This window comes from Leptidea sinapis, chromosome 4 (assembly GCF_905404315.1).
Source record: "Leptidea sinapis chromosome 4, ilLepSina1.1, whole genome shotgun sequence".
NCBI classification, from domain to species: Eukaryota; Metazoa; Arthropoda; class Insecta; order Lepidoptera; family Pieridae; genus Leptidea; species Leptidea sinapis.
In genome coordinates, this window is record NC_066268.1 from 7,880,816 (window position 1) to 7,903,995 (window position 23,180).

At 33.1% G+C, this 23,180-nt stretch overlaps 1 protein-coding gene across 1 annotated transcript in view; it reads right to left on the reverse strand.

Moving 5' to 3' along the window:
• Window positions 1-1,091: 1,091 nt before the first annotated feature.
• The window catches only part of LOC126979749 (facilitated trehalose transporter Tret1-like), a 30,540-nt gene continuing 8,451 nt past the window's right edge, over window positions 1,092-23,180 (reverse strand). The window contains exons 2-7 of the mRNA XM_050829263.1: window positions 12,715-12,870; window positions 10,226-10,428; window positions 9,134-9,320; window positions 7,464-7,843; window positions 6,093-6,204; window positions 1,092-4,978 (exon numbers count right to left, since the gene is read on the reverse strand). Coding sequence (XP_050685220.1) covers window positions 4,683-4,978; window positions 6,093-6,204; window positions 7,464-7,843; window positions 9,134-9,320; window positions 10,226-10,428; window positions 12,715-12,870 — 1,334 coding nt within the window. The 3' untranslated portion in view covers window positions 1,092-4,682. The remainder of the gene's footprint in view (window positions 4,979-6,092; window positions 6,205-7,463; window positions 7,844-9,133; window positions 9,321-10,225; window positions 10,429-12,714; window positions 12,871-23,180) is intronic.

Genomic DNA, 23,180 nt, shown 5'->3' on the forward strand with positions numbered 1-23,180 from the left:
TGTTTAATAATCCCCAGGTTACACTTAACGATAACACCCTGTATATCAATGACCATAGTAGGATTTATAGTAGTATCATTCCTGCCTTGTAGACGGTATGACTGGTATTTAATGTGAACTTTTCGAGTAAAACGGTGATTCCTTCTGTAATTGTGTTGAACGACGAAAACATGTTTGAAGGTAATTGCTACAGTACAAAGAGTAGGTGTATCAACGGAAAAAGTTTGGTGTCACTGTTATAAAACCCCTTTGTCTTTTTTTTATCTGTTGCGACATTTGTGTTAGTACCGATATAAATCGGAGAAATAATGTACTGGAAGTGACATATCCGCCTCAAAAACATAATATCGCCTCACAGATGTCTTACGGCCGTTCCCAATATACTATCTACAGATAGAGATAAATTACTACCTTCTACTGTCACTAATTAGCTGTCAATAATCTGAATCTTATATTGGGACGCGTGAATTGCAATTTCCATACAAACTTCTATCGCTGGTAAGCTATACGTCGTCCCATTGACAGACAGCGTGTGCGGAGAAGGTGAGTTACCGTCGATAAATTTATTGGGACAGAAAAGTCCCAAAGAAAAAAATGATATTTACGATTTTTATCTCAAGTAAGAGATAGACTGAATATTGGGATCGGCCGTTAAAGGACACCAGGCGCACATGAAACAACCCGTAAATATGGTGTATTTCAATATATCTAACTACGGAAACTCTTGCACAACCTACAGTTATCACACCAATCAAAATATTACATTTCACCTTTAAGTTTAACTATACTGCAATTTTTTAAATATAATATAAATATACCGATCATTTTTCATTAATAAAGCGAAGACCAAACTCATATTGATTGGTCGTATTGCAACCATTCACAAATTCGGAGACGTCCATCAACACGCAGGATTCTTAATTAAACAAAAAGCGGTCTCATTAGAACCCTGAGACAATAAATAATCATTAAACAAAAATTTGTTAGAATTCTTGAAAACTGATAAACCTATTATCTATTTTGATTTCATTTTAGTAGATTTCTTAAAGTTCCATAATATAAGATAGGTATTTTTTAAAGTCAGATAAATATTGTTAGTTTCAGTTCTATTTTATTCAATAATAACATTTAATAAAATTACAAAGCAGACGGTAATCACTGGATGGTTCTACACAGGGTTTCCTAGTGAGCCATCCAGAGGAATTTAATACATTAAAGATGCCTCTTTGTTTCTGGTTTTGAGACCGACAATGTTAATTTATTGATAGCATCAAGAACAATGTTTGTAATTATAATAAATTATAAATTAATTAATGGTATTTGGCAATTGCGCAGGTTAGGATTTGAGCACCATAATCATTGTGAGTGGGTTTCTTTCAAATCCGATCTAAGGGCAGGGTCTAAGGGTAGTCATAGTCATGGTCCGAAAGAGTTATGGCGACTTTAAAAACTCTTTATGAGTGACACCCGTGAGTTTAGGCGCTACCGTGTGATTCATTACTGTCCTTCATACGGCACCTTTCATTGGAAATATTTGAAAACCTAATAAAATAGTGCTGAATGAATTCAATCCGTTCAAACGGTGTCAGATTTTCATTCACAGCATCATTCATTCACTCAAACTAAACACGAGTACGTTCAGTACAATACTTCAGCTCAAAAGACCCAAGAGATGAGAATGTTATTTTCTATTATTATTAAAGTGAATCTTTAATTACATCGTCTCAAATGTTGCGTGACGGTTGGGCGGCGCCTGTGATTAATTTAAATGTTGTTATTTACTAATATGTGTATATAATCTTAATAATTGTTAAGTATTATGTATGTCGTACTCTCCCTGGTTAAATATATTGATTGAAAAGTATTGCGAATCAGTCACTCCATGTAGACTCCATAATATCTATATATACATGCAAAATAATTGAAAGTATTCAAAAGTATTCATATTTCATCCTTTTTAATCCTTTTCAATCAACATTTTTAACCAGGGCTAAGACACAGAGTTCAATAAAAATATTAGTTGGAGACTAAGTCTATTTTTATTATTTCCTATTATTAACAATTATACAACATATTAACAATTCTTGACATAACCACATCCTTGGGCAATTTATTCCATATGTGAATAACTCTGTTGGTCAGAAAGTGTTTTAATGGATTTGACTATGCAAGTTGATAGTTTAGCTTCATATTATATATAATATGTTCATATAGTTATGTCATTCTAACTAATGAGTGTTACAAAATTAAGCATTCATTCGAGTGAACTGTAACTTTAACACCATCTTAACGGAGGTTTGAGGTTAACCTGTGGCGGACCTTTAACTTTTAAACGGGACAAAGTACGTTCTGACCTCGTCGAAAACGTTATAAGAAGAGGTGTCATTATGACAACATAATCATAGCCTTGTACATTCTAAGCTTGTACCCATCATTATATTATATTCGTAACCTTGCCTGCGACATCTGTCGGCGTGCATTCTAATTATTTTGGGTATGTTCCGATATGCACTGCGAGCACTGCACAGTGCTATCACTGTAGAAATATTCGTTCCGTTATGGACTGCCAGTATACTGCCGCAGTATCCTAGGGAAATATATGACGTCATAAATCGCCGCCATATTCAACAGTGAGGACTGGCATTTTCGAGGTAAGGCACTCGCAGTACTTTGATCACGTGATCAGCCAAAATCACTCGAGTGCCTAACGTTTTATAAACAATACCTACAGTTTAATACCAAATATTTTTAATTTGACAGTACTCCAACAACAGTTTTTTTTTAAGAACTAGAAAACTTTAATACACTCATTTGAATGCTGCGTAAAAAAATGCGGCTGACAGTATACGGGATTGTGTTCCGTTTTAAATAGTAACCAGTATAACTGGCTATAAAGGAACGGCTTAACAGTATACTAAATTGACGTCACACTGTACAGTGGTCGCAGTGCATATCGGAACATACCCTTTATTTCGCGTCATAGCTGTTGGGATCTAGGTAGCACCATATCATTTGGGACCAAAATTATTGTATGAGCAGTGTACCACAGAGTAAGGATGGATACTTACGTAGAAAATGTTGATCGATGACAACACTGTCAATACAATGATAATTCTGAAGTTTTCCCAATGTCAGGCAGGCTTGCATACTTTGAAATCTAAGCTTGCAAATAAACGCGGGAAACATACGTCCGAATAAACCAACCATAAACATTTAGCATATTCTTGGTATAAACCAACGTGTATAACTTTATACCAAGTTTATTTGTAAGGCCGTAAGAGTATGCTTAACCATCAAGCTACATCATTTTGAAATCAAAAGTTTATTTGATTTGACATTTCTTATTTAATAATAAAAGAGATTGTATGAGTGAGATTAAAAAAAAGAGTAAAATAGTCACAAATACAAGACGTACCTATACAAACACAAATATTTATCTCTACACATATTTACAATAGAGTTCTTATACACATTATAGATACCTTCAACGATTATAATTATAATGCCTAAATCTTTTCAAACGACCACTTCTATTCATCTGTTGAAACTCAACTTTATTCTACATTTGTCCCATTTTAATGTCTCTTTTGAGCTTTTCTTGAAATGCAATGTCATGGATGCTTACTGTAATGTTCATCGTTTGCTCATGATTGAAACAACTAATCTTTACTATGTAGCACTACACCCGGACACATCCGCACGCAACCAACAGCCGATTAGAACAGGCCTTCCGCTGTACTGTGCATTCCTTATATAGCACTCAACGTCACACGGTTAACGGCACTGTCGATGTCGTGACAGTGACAATGATAGTTAACACATAGCCTGTTAAGACTAGATGTCAGTACACTACACTTGCTATAAAACGATTTGTAAAAATGTCAGCCATTGAAATACTTATAGAACAAATAGGTGGTATTTAATGTACTGGTAATTTTTGTAATGAAATAATGTCACAGCAGATCTGTGAAACTGTACGTCAAAAGTTTATCTCTAAGTGATAAATTCATGCACAAATATAATTTGAAAAATAAATATACTATCCTTTCTTGTATATCACAAGTAACAGATTTTTTTATACATAGACATCCTAGGCTTAGGTTTTAAGGCTTAGCAAAGAATTAAAACAAAACAAGATAATATAGTTAAAACTAAACCTGGAAGCCACATTTCACCAAACAAAGATTTACTAATACATAACTACCTACGTAATAATTTCATTATGATTACTTTTATTGGTTTGTGATTAGCTACTTCGTCACAACAGAATAACGGATAGCTGACTATAACGACTAGCACCAATCCAAAATAGACCTACAGAGTGAGGTAAAGATGAATTTACAAATTTAATATCTACGAACATTCAAATTCTCTGTTTTCTATCTTATACTTTTCTCTCAAAACCAATACGGAATAACAATTTTCAAATTATTTAATATACTTACCCCCTTATTCATAATAGTCTGCTAACTTAAATCATTGCTAATTCTTACTCTGTCTTCTTCTATTGATCTAAGTCAGAATGAGAAAAATCACTCCTTAGCGGCTGGTTTAAGTTAGCGAACCATTATGAATAAGGGGATTAATCTTCAGCTTGAAGGAAAACTTCTCTTTCACAATGAAGTTCTACAAGCGGCATTGGCATAATATTATGAGTTACATGCAGGCTTAGCCTGAAACCATTAACAAGCAACGTTTTCTATAGCTTCCATTTTCCCTAGAGCCTGTTGAATTTCTGAGAAACTTTTCCCTTTAGTTTCGGGCAAAAATAAACCAATTAAAACTGCACAGATAACACAATTTGTACTGAACAGCCAATACGTCGATGCCGGGCCAAGCGCGGCAGTCATTGACGAGAAATATTTTGTTGTCAAGAACATCACTACTTGGCAGAAAAATAGTCCAATTGAAACGCCATAAGCTCTGGTTTGGCCTTCAAATAGTTCCGTGGTGATTGGCCACATAATCGCACCAAGACCTGCAAAAAAAAATGGCTAACGTAACGCGCGCGAATTTATCAATTAATTATCAAAAATATGTACAAATATATTTTGAAGATGTATTACTTCTTATTTAAAATTTTAATGATGTTTTTTATTTATTTTTTATTGAAGTGGAGGTTAAACTAGCGTATAAGTCATCTGATTTTTTGTGATCACCGCCACCCATATTCTCTTGCAATACTAGAGGAAGCGTTTTAGAAAGGGGTCGCGCTCTTTTTGAAGGTCCCCCTGTCGTATCTATACAGGGTGTAATCGTTAAGTGTCACCAGGCGATTATTATGTAACTATTACAGCTATCAAAAAACTTTAAACTGATATCGAAAGAACGTTAATTAATCAGTAAAACGACATCAATAACTTTAAAAAACTTTGACTTTTAGCACTCGCATATATACTAGCTGTGGTATCATTAAGATGCACTTGTATTAAGAATATAATTTATGCAATAAGTAACTTTTGATAAATTATCAACAAGTCTAAACGTTAACTAACAATTCCTTTGAATTTCGTAGCAAGAATATTTTTTTCCTCTTCTATAGAAGGTGATTTACCAGTGGAAGGCTCCTTTGCACATGATGCCGGCTAGATTATGGGTACCACAACAGCACCTAATTCTGCCGTGAAGCAGTAATGTGTAAACATTATTGTGTTGCGGTCTGAAGGGCGCCTAGTAAAGTGAAATTACTGGGCAAATGAGACTTACCATCTTGCCTCAAGGTGACGAGCGAATTGTATTGCCACTCAGAATTTTGTGTTTTTTAAGAATCCTGAGCGGCACTGCACTGTAAAGGGGCAGGGCGTACCAAATACAATCAAATGAACGTCCTGCTCGTCTCGTCGCATATTTTCATTTAAAAAAATCAAAATGTTGGATACTTATCGCACCTATATAGTAGGAATGTTCCCAAGCTGTAGTATTATTAAGAATATCATTTAGAGTATAATTTATGCAATAAGTAACCTTTAACAATTTTTCAACTACCCTAAACGTTAACTAACAATTCTTTTGAATTTCGAAGAACTTTTTTTTTCCTCTTTCATAAAATGCGTATTATTGTCGTTATTCAAATATACTAAAAGAGGGCTTACCAGCGCTATAGCAGATGACAACTAATATTAAAGAGATGATCGGTAAATAGTTCATAAACCCAGAAACATGGACGTCCGGTGAACTTATTTGAAAGAAAACTCCCAAGCCAATCTGAAACAAGGAAATAATACGCAGTACAAGAATTTTGGAGTACACACTAGGATTGTTTTAATCTTAGTCTGTCCATAAATACTGTTACAATTAAAAAGAAACAAAATATTTCATTTGAATTTGGAATCTGTCATTTTTATTGAGTGATTGTTCAAGATTGTTAATTGAGTGGGGTGATAAAGAGAACCGAATCGCTGTGATTGCATTACACAAAGTAGTTATGGAGTCAAATGCAATTTTTTAAACTCTCCATATGCTTGGTATTAGTAAAATGTTTTTGTACCGGGCTATTAATAGGTACAATGAGACCTCCTGCTCCAGTTATTGACAGAAAAGAGCCGTCCACGTAGTGTTCGTATGAAAAATGTGGTCATCATTCATCATTATGGCAAGACTATACAAGGAATATACGTATTATCTGTAGGACTTGAAAAAGTTCAACCAGGACTTCATTTAAGCGGGTTTATAATAATTTCTTATTTTTTTAAAGTGATATCTCTCACTTCTAGGCTTAATTATAAGTACAAAAGAAATTCGAACGATGCGGGACTCGAACCCGTGACCTTTCGGGTTCTGTCTGAGCGCTCTTGCCATCTTAGCCAACCTTTCGAGTAACGCATGGTTCATAAATCTTGGGTGTCTCTTATTCAACTCTCAGGATCTACTTTTCAGTTCATAACCTTCTCAACCCTAATAATTGTATATTAGGAAATTGATTTAAGATGTCGCCGTTTCAAATCTTAACGATAGGATGAGAAGTACGTTTTTTTTTTATATTTGTATCGATACTGGTATGAGAAAACAAAAAACAATGAAATTGCAGGTCATACTCAAAGAAAAAGGATTATGTAGCATTAAACAAGATATTATTGGCTCAACTGGTTTGCGCGCAAAAAAAATATGACAGATGACTTTAGAAACTGCTACGGCCGGTTCCAATAATCGATCTATCTTCAACTGAAAGTTACATAGTAGGAAGTAAGTATTCTTAATGGGTCAATAACCATCATGTAGACAACTTGATTACATATTTTGCATGTAAATTGGATTACAAAGTTTCTTGCAAATAAATTAATTTCATTCTCATTTCATTTCACTGCACAGAACCAGGTGACAGACTGACCCTTGGAGTATGGCTCCCCAAAAATCTACTCTTACATCATCTGTCATAGCATTGTGAGATTGTGAAGCTCCTCCATGAGTTATATGGTTAACCAATTAACTAAAAGTTAAGTAACCAAAAGTTTAATAAAGCTTACCATCCCTGCGAACATTCCAGCTATTGATACCAACAAAATCGACTTCCTCCCAAATAATGACGTGATCGTAGTAACAAATAGACTAGATATAAACTGTATAACACCTATAATAGCTGAAGCGACTTCGGGCATTATATCAGTTTTAGTTGATATCAATATAGTTTGTAAATAAAATGACACAGCGTTGAAACCAATCAGTTGCGCGCCTCCGAAAATAAGTAGGGTTAATAGTAAAGCTTTAACGAATATCTTGTCTTTGAAGATTGCTATTTTGTCAAAATTATCGTCAATTGTTAATTTATAATCCGCTAGTTCCTCTTTGGCTTGCATCTCAGATTCACGGATTAAAGTCAAGATTTTAAGTGCGTCCTCGGTTCTTCCTGAAACATAAATAATTTACATCATTGTTTTAAGTCTATTCTCATCTAATTGATTTGTTTTTTAAAGTAATTTTTATTTATGAACACGTCATTCTCAATGCATAAGAAATTAAAATCATTATTTATGGGAAATGGTGTTAGGTTCTTTCATAATTATTGGGCGATCTTTAAGCTTGTTCAACACGATCGCAGAAAATGCACAAAACAAATGTGTTATGAAATTTAAAAGAAATGTTATAAAACGTTTGTGTGGGAAAGGTACTATAGTATAAACGATTTTCTTAATGATACCACAGACTCGATATGAAGCACCAGCAAGACACCCTCAGGCTCTTTAATTAAAAAAGTTTATTGTACGATATTAAATTGTAATCCATATTTTTGTAAAAAAAATAAACCTGCTTAGTTTCTTGCGCCAGTTGTTCTCATTTCTGAGGCAGTTTATTTTGAATGGTGGTAGTTTTTGAAGTTCAATAAGTGACTTTGAATCCTATTTTGAATAAAAATATTTGAAATTGAATCATAACAGATTGCTTGACAAAAATTGTATTAATGGCAGGGGGCTATTATAATAGGAATATGTTGACGATGAAGAAGCGTGCGATTGGCATATAGCGAGTTTCTGCGATACTGTAGCCTCATACAAATTTATTTATAATAAATTACTTAGCAACGTAATTTACTTTGCGCTTTGACGTTTTTGCGCACTTGTTTTTGTAAACGACGATTTTGCGATGCAAAATCATGATGTGGAAATCTACGACGAGCAGCGATGTAAAAATTTATGACAAGATATGCAGCGTCCCACGACGCAGTATATGAAGTGGTCGTGAATGAATAAACCGTCGCATTTAATCTCAAAAAATGCACCACTACACGTTTCTCTATGCTGTTAAGAAAACGAAGTTAAAGTTAAGTTAAGTTAGCTGCTTATTCTTTACACGAAAAATACTAGATACTAGGCAACAAATGCTAAATGGATGCAGGTTTTTGTATTTCAGCTGACACCCGACCCCGAAAGTATTGCATTGAAGCCCTTAACTTCGGTTTGTGCCAAAAATTACAATCCCGCACAACGGTCGCCAAAAATAAAGTGTCCAAATGCGGAAAATTGGAACCCAAAAATCCATTACATAAAAAAGCTTATTATTAAATTTCATTTCATCGGAGGGAGCAACACACGGATCAACAAAAAAAGAAATGGAATGTGTTGACGAAATATTATTAAATTCGCTTAGTTCTTTAAACATTATAAATGGAACATCGTTCTTACACGTTTATTACACTTACCTTTAGAGTAAACATGATATGGACTTTCCGGTATAAAAATTACTGGTAGAATTGCTAGTATAACAAATCCACATAATATATAACTCATGACGCTGTAAGACACGTTTGGACCAATAGCTAATGATATCACAATTCCTAACGATGAAAATACTTGAAGCAACGTGCCTAATGCACCTCGATGATTTTTCTGCAAACACATAATATGAATTTAATCTTAAAATTAACATTAAACATACATAAAATAGTTTAAATTTAAAAAGATTAGAAACAGTGGACAACGTTTAAATAGATACAAGAGAAAAACAGTAAATAGATGAAAAAGTGATATTTTTGATCCTCATATTTTACGAATCTAAAAAAAAAGAATTTTGATACCGGTTGTGTTTATATTCTCACATATGAACACATATGTGTATGTGTATGTACCATAGTACATACCAGGATGTTAGTTCAACTAGAATTTTCTTGAAGAAAATATTATTTATATACATTATTTGGACGTAGTTAAGCAGAAAGGACTCAAGCCACACAAAGGCACTTTTGAGTTATAGGCATTTCAAGTTTCAGCTTTAATCTTATCCACATAAATATCCAATAAAAAAACAGTTTCAGTACCTATTTTAAAAATAAGGTTTTCACTACCTGACAGATTCGACCTTCAGGAGTATGATGGCATACTTAACTTATTTTTTATATACATACTTAACTTATTTCCAAAGTGTGGTTTGAGTCCTTTCTGCATAACTACGTCCATTTGTAGTAATAGTATAGTATTTTTGATAAAAAGTATGTAATTTATTACAAATACTCACAAGAATCTATAGGAACATCATCGAATTTCACTTTTATCACTATAACAAAATTATGAATTCTTTTTATTTATTATTATATGTTATATTTATTATGTTCAATTGAACTCAATTCATCACTTTCTTGTACATAGTTTAAGAAAAAGTAAATTTCAAGTTAATAGCATCCTATCTGTAAAATAATTACTTCTTCCATTTACGATATTAATAAATAAATCCAATTGAAACAGTAGAAACAATTCTAATGTTTGGTTTCGGGCGTATGCAATAAAAATATACCTACACTGGCTATTTCGGCTGCGTATATTGGAATGACAACCAGTACAAATGAATCTGACATCATCATAACAGTTCTTCCCACAAGAACCATCCATACTTCTGTAGCAAAAATTAAGAGTACTGAAGCTAACAACCTTGGTATTGACAATGCTAATATGCTTAGTTTTCTTCCAAAGATGTCCAAAGCGTGTCCTCCTATTAAATTTGCTGAAATCATAATTTTTTTTTTTCAATATAAAAACAACTATTGCGTGTACAACGGGCGTATCCCCGCACATAAGGATGTATGTGAAAATCCGACAAAAATATGCTGTGTTTCGGTAGCGTTAGTGATGAAATGAAACTAAATCTAACAAAACTAAAAATTATCACAAATATATTATCTACTTCTTTATCTCCAAATAGCGGAAAATTTTTGGTTTGAAATTTTGACATTTTATGTCGTAAAAACTACTATCCGACACAAAATTGACGAAATGGGGATTCATTCAAGATTATCTTCTATAAATATTCATTATATTTCAATAAATAAAACTTTAAATCAAATTGCTTCTTTAGCAACTGATATCTTCTCAACATTACTATGATCAAATCACTACACAGATATAAACTTCACACACACATACACACACAATAACGGCACGCCAATTAGGTACTTTAATCTAAATCTAATTAGGTTTCAATATAATATATTTATTGTAATATATCCTATTCATTATTAAATCATGTGCCTTGTAAAAGGCATAATATGCATTTATTTTCGTAAAATTGATTCCTTTACAATTATTGTTTTTAAAGTCATTTGTAGTATTACTACCGCTTCGGAAACAAATGGCGCTCTGATATAGAAAAAGCGGCGTAAAAACTCTGTCAGCATTCTTTTTTGTGCTCTTTTTAATAAAATATATAGGTAACATGTTGAAATACAGGTATTCATTACCTATTTCAAGCTCTGGTCCCCTACAATTCAAACTATGTTTCAATATCGATATAAATAAACAGGGTAAAAAAATTAATTATCCAACTAGGTATCATCAATTTGTTAATTATAAAATCATTTTTTTACACACGTGTATTATTTGTGTAAGTATGTGATCTTTCTGGATGTTGACAGAGTTAGTATATAAGTACAGAAAAGTTTCAATCCAATTGGAGCGATATCCCAATTGGGTAGCTTAGTCAAATTTAAGAAGAAAACATGATAGATGCACTTGATGAATTTTTGACATTGCATACATGCGTGGGTCTTATCGCTATTAGCAATCTCTACACTTAGGGCTATATTTCATCAGGGACACCATACAGACGCCAAAGTCATGACGCGTCCGAGCTGGTCGCGCCACCAAATTGGTAGCGCAACCAGACGGACACCAGAGGAGTAGCTCTATATAGAGCTATATACATTTTGATGGTAGCGGTGACTGGTTGCGCCACCGTGGTGTCACGATGAACTTTAGCCCTTACCTTCCCACGAGATACCAGAGAAAACAATGGCTGTGTCGTCAGCATAAGTGAATATACTCGCCCCGTCGATCTGGAGGTTACATAGCTCGTTAATATAGATTAAAAAGAGTGTCGGGCCAAGGACACTGCCCTGCGGTACGCCAAATTTCACATTTTCCATTGTGCTGTGGTATAGGTCAACCTTAACTTCCTGTATTCGGTAATTTAGGTAGCTGTCTAGGAGGGAGAGGGCTTTGTCACGAATTCCCAGGCCCTCCAATCTGCGCACAAGAATGGGAATAGAATGTCAAAGGCCTTTTTTAAATCTAGGAAAACATTTATTGCCCTTGTCCACTTCTCTTACTATAGTTTTTGTTAAGCCTAAAATTGCGTCTTGTGTGGAAACACCTTTTCTAAAGCCATATTGACAATTAGAAATAATATTTTATTTATTAAATTATAATATAATTAGATTTTTTTGTGCATTAAACTTTAAGACGACTCTCTAATTTTTTTGAAGTTAACTTAGTCGTTCGGACCTCTGAACATCGTGTAAAGAAGTTAATTTAGTGACATAATATATTATATTATAGTGTATACCTACTTATGTCCGTAATCCGTAGTGGTTCCGTACTTGCAATGCTGTTTATATCTATTACATAGTCAATCTTTCTTGTATTATAAAAAGAATTACAAACAAGTTAAACTTACAGATTAATGGCATTACAAATAAACTTGCAATAAAACTGTATCTGAGAATAAACCTAGTATATACAAAGTATCGTCTATATCGCTGAAAATACTTTCAACACAATGATAATTCTGAAGTTTTCCAAATATCAGGAAGCCTTGCAAATAAACGCGGGAAACGTTATACGTCCGAATAAACGAATCGTAAGCAAAATGTCTATTTGTAAACATTTTGCATGTTCCTGGTTTATTCTCAGGTATAACTTTATGCCAATTTTATTTCTGCGATCTTCGAGGGAGGCCTTTGTCCATAAGTTGGCTTAAATGATGTTGATGAAGTTTATATGATTTTTAACTCACACCCAGCACCAAACAGAATTCCCAAGGACACCACCCATGAACCTTCGTTGACGGTGATAAGTCGTGATAGAGGAGTTTTCTCTGGATCTCGCAGCTTAACTAACATGGGCGATGGCCACCCCAAGCTTACTCCAGTTGCCAGGACACTGAGATTTACTGCAAACAAGATAAATTATATTTATATATAATTACTAGTTACTTTAGGCAAATTTTATTTTTAATTTCTTAGGATACTTTTCAAATAATACACATACAAGATGCTCTTTCCGCTGCTGGCAAGCATCTCTATGATACATATATGTGCTTGGGCTATTTATTATGAACACAAATTAACAACCTTACTAGTTCTGCAGCATACGCGGTTAAAAAGATTAGACAATTAACTGACATAGATACGGCGCGACTAGTATACTTTAGTTATTTCCATAGTATTATGTCCTATGGTATATTGCTATGGGGCAACGCTGCCGATATTAATACAATATTTGTGCTGCAGAAGATGGCTATTCGCGCTATTTATAGCCTAGGTCCTAAAGAATCATTGAGAGCAAAATTCAAAGAAATTAACATCTTGACTGTTGCTTCTCAATATATTCTTGATAATGTAATGTATGTTCATAGGCACATATGTGAATTTGCCAGAAACTGTCATAACCATAATGTTAACACCAGGAACAGACATAAACTTATGATGCCTACTACTCGGCTAAGTCGAGTTAGTAAGTCTTTTGTGGGGCGATGTATATGCTTTTACAACAAGATCCCAGAAAATGATCAAAAACAAAAGTATAACGTTATTCAAAAGAATTGTTAAAAAACGTTTGTGTGGTAAAAGTTACTATAGCATAAATGACTTTCTTAATTATACCACAGATTGGGAATGGTGTGACCGCCCTCTGGCTAATAAATAACAAGTTTAATTGTACAATATTACTTTGTAAACATATTTTTTGAGCAAAAAAAAGCCCGCTGAGTTTGTTGCGCCCATTCTTCTCAGGTCTGAGGCTTTCATTTTGGAATGGGTGGTAGTTTTTTGACTTCCAATAAGTGAAGTCACATCCTATTTTGAATAAAAATATTTGAATTTGAATTTGAATTTGTTATGTTTTACACAAATAAAATTTGAAAAACAAAATTTTATGAACAATGTGGGACTCGAACCCACGAACTCTGGCGCTCCATGCCAGGGCTCTAACCAACTGAGCTAACCATTCGAGAGACATATCGTCATAAAATCTTGTATGCTTTGTTCAACTCTCAGGTTGTGGCTTCATCTACAGAATCTACTTTACAGTTGATAACCTGCTCAACCCCAATATTTGCATATTAGGAAATTGACTTGAGATGTCATTCTTGTAAATCTAAACAATTTGTTATCTTTTTAAAGTGATAACCCTCACTTCTAGCATTAATGCACAAATAAAATTTGAAAAACAAAATTTTTTGAAGCCACAACCTGAGAGTTGAACAAAGCATACAAGATTTTATGACGATACGTCACTCGAACGGTCAACTCAGTGGGTTAGAGCACTGTCACGGAACGCCAGAGGTCGTGGCTTCGAGTCCCGCATCGTTCATTAGATTTGATTTTCAATTTTTATTTGTGACCTTACTTATGCTGACAAGATACGCGGGCGCTGCTTGAGGTGGTTGGATGATCCTGTCATTAACTCTGCAAAATGTTGTTAATTTTAAAATTATTATATGTTTATAGATATAATAACCAAATAATATAGGATTAATATTATAAGGTAGACTGACCAGTACCTAAAGAAGGGAGTAGTAGGGATTCGCCGGTTCTGGCTCACAGTAGTAGGGATTCGCCGGTTCTGGCTCCTCGATTCTGGCTCACTTGCTCGTGATGCCTACTAAAAAAAAAAAAAAAGAAGTTTGGTGTCAAACTGGGGGTTTTGATGTATTTCCGAGCGATTGCGCTGATCCGTTTTTCGATATCTCTTATAGTTTCAAAGTTAGCATTTTAAATTAAACAGATCCATAATCATTAATAATCACTGGTCATTTAGCTAATGATTGGTGAGCGACTCAATGTCTAAATTTCCATGAACGTGATACAGGTAATTTACTAATTACCTCTATCACATTCGTTACTACGATTAAAAAGACAGTTTCTGTATTTATTATTTATTTTTAAAACATGATTTAAATAAAGTATATAATAAAACATCATTGCAGATTGTATCATTTTCAAAATATTTGATGAAATCATTCAAACTCTTCTTATTAAACTTAAAGTATAGATACATTATGCAGTACTCGCCACACACTGCGGTATATTCATTCTGTACTCTTGCAGTATTGTAGTTATACATTCTGCAATTCCTTTGTAAAAACATCAGCTGGAATCCCTGAGGTGGACGACCATATGAATCGAAGTATTGTCCAATACCCTGCTCATCAATGTGTATTGCAACCCAGTGAGTGCCTGGCTTATTATCACTATCTAAATTGCTGACAATATAACAGGGCGTTACAACATATATCGGCAATCGGTTTGCCGCGTAAACATTATTTTTAATACTGGGATCGATTTTGTTCAAATAATTCTGTATCTCGATTGTATTCATATTAGTTGAGAACAGGGTCTTGTCAGTTGCGAGGATTGAATAGTTATGTGGATCATAATAACATAAGCACTCAATAAATAAGGCTTTAATGTATCTTATTCATGTATTTAAAACTTATATGGTTACAATAAAACAAAATATCATTACAAGCGATTCAAATATAAATCTATGAAATTATATTTTCATCAATTTTATTATAATATAAAAGCTGATTGAAAACGAACTTTGTACCTACATACTTACGTAGTCATTAGTACAATCTGGAAATGTTGACTCCATTAAACTATCAATAATTGAACTTATCATTTAAGTGCCATTATGTTTCACCACAATATTTGAAAACCAGTACTAATCATAAACAAATTTAGTTTTACGATATTTTAGTATAAAATGCTAGAACTGTTCAGAAACATAATCATTGAAGTGACGTATTCAGTCAAATAATTATATATTTTGTGCGTAGTGTAATTGTTGAGTGATTTGTTACAATGGAGGTAAGTTTTATCTATTATTCACTTTGAAATTTAAAAGTAATATCATTTGATATATTAAGATATGTATGTATAATACTATTCTAAAGCAGTCTTATTGTTGTTGTAGAATGCATTCAACCCAACAATGGAAGAAAATACATATAAAACATTTTACTATCCATTGTCTGAAGATAGTCAGGATTCATTAAAAGTTCCTCAACTTAAATCCTTGAAGAGAGCCAGCTCAAATGAAAATATAGATGCATTATTTGAAGTGAAAAAAAATAAACAAAAGAAAATATCATCATCAATATCCAGAGCACATGAGAATGGAAGTATTTACATTACAACTAATGCAGATGACGGAAGAAATGCATCACATTTGGTTAAAATAGAAATCTATGATCTCAATAAAATAAAAAACACGCCTGCAAAAGAACAATGGAAATGCGCTGATTATAGATTAAAATATTATACGATCGACAATAATGAAAGTTATAAGGAGACAAAAAAGATTTTATACAATGTTACGAAGAAAATTTTAGAAACAGAAAATTATAAGAAATATCATTTTAACAATAAGTAGGTAGCTATGAAAAATACATAAATATTAGTTCAGTTTAGTTATTAGTATATTTATTCTCTCATACAAGTAATATTATCATTTGGAAAATTTAACAACATCAAAATATTATATTAGAAATGCAAATTTATTATGAAGCAATTACGTGTTACAAATAATTTAATTACACATTGCTAATTGTATTAGTGAACAAATTAGGTAATGATCTTATAATTTACGGATTCTTCATATTTAAACTGTGTGTATGGGAACATTATGGTGTCATTTGATTTCTGAGTTCATTGCTAGTATACATACTTACCTCTGTACATACTCTCAGTAAAATGGAAAAAAGTAAAATATTGTATAGCAACTTGGATGTTCAACAATGTGAAGTTTGTGAACAAGTTGAATCACGATTGGTTTTTGATGATGATTTTGATGAAGAACTTTGTAATGCTTGTATTCAAGCAGAATTTGAGGATACCCTCGATATGGAACTCTGCCTTGTATGTGATGAGGTTGAAAAAATGATCAAGTGAGTAATTTTCTTTGTAAATTATTTAATATAGATTTTTAATATATTAATAACAAAAATTTTGGAGAAATATACACGAGCTCTGAAATACTGAAACTAATACCGAAAACATATGCTAAAAAAGGTGAACTTTTACTAAATTTGATTTCCTTGAATAAAAATAAAATAAGCTGGGATGAATCTGGTACCGTGATTATAGATAATGAAAAAATACCTGGGAGTAATATTGTGGACTTGGTGAGTGATACCTTGAGAGCTCTTCAGAAAAGTGAACCTATAGGTTGGGAAAAATTCGCAACAACTTTAAAGGAAATAAAAGTACCACTCACTTATATCGGGAACCCAAAGCGAGTGGATTTTATAAACCATTTGCAATTAAAAGAGGTTGCATCTAAATCAGTACCTGACGAAGAATTTTCTACACCAACAAGTAATAAGTACACAGGGAAACTAAAAAAAAGATCGGACTGGGAAAAATGGACCCCATATTAGAAATAAATAAAATTTATTATGATGCATCACATCCTGCTGGCTACAGCACTATTGATAAATTGTCAAAAGCAATGAAGGGTAAAATGGACAGAAATAGTGTCTTAAAGTGGTTACAATCACAAGAAACATATACATTACATAAACCTGTTCAAAGAAAATTTCCTCGCAACAGATATATTTTGTCTAATATTAATGAGTTATGGCAGGCCGATTTAAGTGATATGAGATCTTATTCTGAATATAATGATGGTTTCAAATACATACTTTGTGTTATTGATGTCTTTAGTAAATATGCGTATGTTCGAGCAATGAAAAAGAAAAACTCTGAAACAGTTAAGGAATGCTTTGAAAGTATTTTTGCTGAAGCTAATACTACACCTACACATATACAGTCTGACAAAGGAACTGAATTTGTTTCCAAATATGTACAAAAATATTTTAAATTAAAAAACATAAATTATTATACAACCAATAATCCAGATATTAAAGCAAGTATTGTCGAAAGATTTCAGAGAACTCTTAAAATGAAAATGTGGCGCTATTTTACACACAAAAATACTCATAAATACATTGATGTTTTACAAGATCTAGTGCATTCATATAATCATAGTTTTCATTCTAGTATAAAAATGTGTCCATGTGATGTTAATAATACAAATATAATGAGTGTATGGCAAAATTTATATGATAGAGAAAGTAAGATAAAAACATCAATTAGTATGGTGAATCCAAGAATTCACGTTGGAGATTATGTTAGAATAACAAAACATAAACATATTTTCCAAAAAGGATATGAATCAAATTGGAGTGACGAAATATTCATCGTATCTACCATAATACACCGATCTCCGTTTGTAGTATTTACTTTAAAGGATTTAGAAGGCGAAGAGATAGTTGGTACTTTTTATGAAAAAGAGTTACAAAAAATCATATTCGACCCCACTACTAAATACAAAATAGATAAAATAATACGCTCTCGATATACCGGTAACAGAAAAGAATTGTTGGTGAAGTGGAGAGGTTATCCAAATAAATTTAATAGCTGGATATTAGCTTCTACTTTGAAAAAAATATGAATAAAGATAGTTTTTATTTAACTTTACTAAGCAATAGTTCTATGGATTATTTTCCTGATAATACAACAACATTATTTTCTACGAAACTGCCAAAACCAACAATACTAGAAGGTGAATGGAGGGTTGGAGTAGTAGAATTTCAGTACCCATGCACTATGTTCACCGTTCAAGAACATGAAAACATTATTTATATAACAAAGTTGATGCAAGTACCCAATGAAAGTAAACCGTCATATGTTTATTACAAGACACATATTCCAGCCACAAATTACGATAACATAAATCATATTTTGACGGCACTGAATAACACTCGTGAAAAAATTAAATTTAAGTGCGATGAGGTTTCAAGGATTGTAGTTGCTACGATAACGGATGAATCCATAAAATCTGTAACTCTATCACCTAAATTATGTCTTCAACTAGGGTTCGAACCAAACAGGAACCTCGTTGAAAAAAATTTTGGAAAGTGTCCAGCTAATTTGCATTTGGGTTTACCGTCTCAATTATTTGTTTATTGTGACATAGTGGAGCCTCAAATCGTTGGAGATGTTATGACACCCCTTTTACGAATAATACCATTGGATCCCTCAAAATACATATATGGAGCGTACAAAATGCACGTTTTCTCTCCTCCCCATTACCTACCTGTGATGCGTAGAGAATTTGATACAATTGAAATAGATATAAGAACAAGCACCGGTCAAAAGATACCATTCCAATTTGGAACAGTGTGCATTAAACTCCACTTTCAAAAATTATAATGTACGGCAAACGTGATAATATTTCATGTCCATATGAACACTATTATACTCACCAGGCCGGATCGGGTATCGGAGTTATTTATAAAGGAGCACCGTATCAAAGAGGTCATGGAATCGGAAGTTTTCTTGGGGGGCTGTTTAGATCTATTTTACCACTACTGTCTAGTGGTGTTCGAACTATTGGTAAAGAAGCATTAAGTACCGGTGTAGGTATATTATCAGATATGGTTAATGCACGCCCCATGGAAGATTCAATAAAAACTCGTCTAAAAGAAGTCAGCTCAAATTTGAAACGAAAAGCTGATGCTAAAATAGATAATATCAACATGTTTGGATCAGGGTATATAACAAAACGAAAACGTCGTTCTGCGATCATTCCATCAGTGACTGCGAAAGCGAAAGCTATTAAGAAATTAAAATTGAATCAAAAACAAATCAAAGATATATTTACTGATTAAATATGTCATTTTTACATAGTCAGTCTTGTGAATGCATTAAGTCCGAATTGGATTTATTTGCATTACCATCAACTCAAACTAGCATTGAAAGTGGACTATGGATTCATTATAAGCCCATTTCATCACTTGCTGATGATGGACCAATAGAATTTCAAGTACCTGGGGCAGGTGATGACTATGTGGATTTATCCCATACTTTACTCCATATAAAAGCTAAAGTTTTGAATCAAGATTATACAAAACTGACAGTACCGACAGTTGTGGCCCCAGTTAATAATTGGTTACATACACTTTTCAGTCAACTTGATGTATATTTAAATCAAAAACTTGTATCGCCACCGAATAATACATATGCATATCGAGCTTATATTGAAACTCTATTGAATTATGCACCTGCTGCAAAAGAATCTCATCTCACTTGTGGTCTATGGTATGAAGATACAGCTGGAAAAATGGATGCAACTGATGAACAAAATAAAGGATTTATTAAAAGACAAGAATTGGCTAGTGAAAGCAAAGAAATAGAAATGATAGGACATTTACATGGAGATTTATTCAACCAAGAAAAATTTTTGATTAATGGCGTTGACATGTGCGTAAAGTTAGTTCGTTCTAGAGAAAATTTCAATCTCATGGCTTCATCAACTGATCATAAATTTAAAGTGTCTATTACAGATGCAACTCTTATTATTCGAAGAGCACGAATCAACCCAACTGTGCTACTTGCACATCAAAAAGTTTTATCATCTACCACAGCAAAATATCCAATCACGCGAGCAGAAGTCAAAGTTTTAACTATACCATCAGGCATTCAGGGGAAAACCCTTGATAACATATTCCTTGGTCAAATACCCAAAAGGTGTATAGTCGGTTTTGTGAATAATGCATCCTTTAATGGTAGTCTCACAAAAAACCCATTCAATTTCGAAAATTATGATATTAATACATTTTGTTTATACATAGATGGACAACAGATACCTTCAAAAGCCTTACAGCCATCGTTTGACAATAATATTTTTACTACGGTCTATCATACGTTATTCTCAGGAACAGGTATACATTTCCTAAATGAAGGCAATGGAGTATCAAGAGAGCAATATGCCAAAGGGTTTTGCTTGCTAGCCTTCGACTTAACACCCGATTTATCAGCAAATTCTTCAAGTCATTGGAATCTTATAAAACATGGTAGTGTAAGATTAGAAGTTCGTTTTGAATCAGCTCTTACACAAACAATTAACTGTATTGTTTATGCGGAATTCGATAATGTTATTGAAATTGATAAAAATCGTAATATTTCTGTAGATTACAGCAGTTAGAATATAATAATTAATGTTTGAATCGTTTGTATCCTTGTGTATTTTTTATGTTGATTAAATACTAGACTACCTTATAAATTTATATAATAAAAAATGTATATAAAATGATATTTTGTTTTATTATGGTGAAACATAATGGCACTTAAATGATAAGTTCAATTATTGATAGTTTAATGGAGTCAACATTTCCAGATTGTACTAATGACTACGTAAGTATGTAGGTACAAAGTTCGTTTTCAATCAGCTTTTATATTATAATAAAATTGATGAAAATATAATTTCATAGATTTATATTTGAATCGCTTGTAATGATATTTTGTTTTATTGTAACCATATAAGTTTTAAATACATGAATAAGATACATTAAAGCCTTATTTATTGAGTGCTTATGTTATTATGATCCACATAACTATTCAATCCTCGCAACTGACAAGACCCTGTTCTCAACTAATATGAATACAATCGAGATACAGAATTATTTGAACAAAATCGATCCCAGTATTAAAAATAATGTTTACGCGGCAAACCGATTGCCGATATATGTTGTAACGCCCTGTTATATTGTCAGCAATTTAGATAGTGATAATAAGCCAGGCACTCACTGGGTTGCAATACACATTGATGAGCAGGGTATTGGACAATACTTCGATTCATATGGTCGTCCACCTCAGGGATTCCAGCTGATGTTTTTACAAAGGAATTGCAGAATGTATAACTACAATACTGCAAGAGTACAGAATGAATATACCGCAGTGTGTGGCGAGTACTGCATAATGTATCTATACTTTAAGTTTAATAAGAAGAGTTTGAATGATTTCATCAAATATTTTGAAAATGATACAATCTGCAATGATGTTTTATTATATACTTTATTTAAATCATGTTTTAAAAATAAATAATAAATACAGAAACTGTCTTTTTAATCGTAGTAACGAATGTGATAGAGGTAATTAGTAAATTACCTGTATCACGTTCATGGAAATTTAGACATTGAGTCGCTCACCAATCATTAGCTAAATGACCAGTGATTATTAATGATTATGGATCTGTTTAATTTAAAATGCTAACTTTGAAACTATAAGAGATATCGAAAAACGGATCAGCGCAATCGCTCGGAAATACATCAAAACCCCCAGTTTGACACCAAACTTCTTTTTTTTTTTTTTTAGTAGGCATCACGAGCAAGTGAGCCAGAATCGAGGAGCCAGAACCGGCGAATCCCTACTACTGTGAGCCAGAACCGGCGAATCCCTACTACTGAAGGGTTTTTTGGTTATTTTATTGCGCTTATCCCAAGCACAGGACACAGGATTGAATTATTGAAGTTTGTCGCAGGCTACCTTTGGTGGAATAAAAGTTTTCTTATTGGAGTGTAGTAAGAATAAGTTAGGAATAGCTTTATCATCTAAGGAATATATTTATCAAATTGTTAATGATTTACATAAGAGAAAATTTAAACTTCGAAGATAGAAGACACCTAAACGTTTAATTTTTTGTTTGTTTTAAGGCGACACTAAATGCCAGAGACCTTGAGCGATATGAGTTCACGGCTTCCGGCCCGCCATCTATGTAATAAAGCCAATATTTTCAAAATTCTTGCGTGGAAAACAGTTTATATGCTTACGATCCTCGTTATTCATTTCTAATCTGAATAAATATACCTACACAAAAAAGAACAAGCTATAAGAATAACTTTTCTGAGAGTTGTACTAAAATAATGCGTCATACCATGCCAAAAGACTTGTTTAACTGCAAGGAAAAGTGGTAGTTAAAAAAGGCTCTGGAGTGTTAACTATAACCAATAACAAGCATTAGCAACCTACAAATAAGACTTAAGGATATGTGTAACAGGATAAAGTAGTGTTCATAGCTCGAAATCAATTTTCACCAAAAAAACATGTCTAAAAACACCTTGTTTGCGTGTTTTCTGCTTACTCTGCCTTAATCTTTAACTGGTCCATCGGATGTTGTGGTGGGCGCTGTCGTACTCAGTACGTTCCGGACGGTATTAATAGTAATTTTGTGCGATGGACAATGTGGCTAACCATCGAATATCATTCGATACCAAACCGCGTCCGATGCTTCAGCCGGACCAAATCCGGTCAGTTGTTTAAGCTTTATTATTAACCATACGGAAAGTACAGAGTATGGCGCCCACGTCTGTTGGAACTGCCGTACCAAATGCGACCATGTGTTATGGCTATA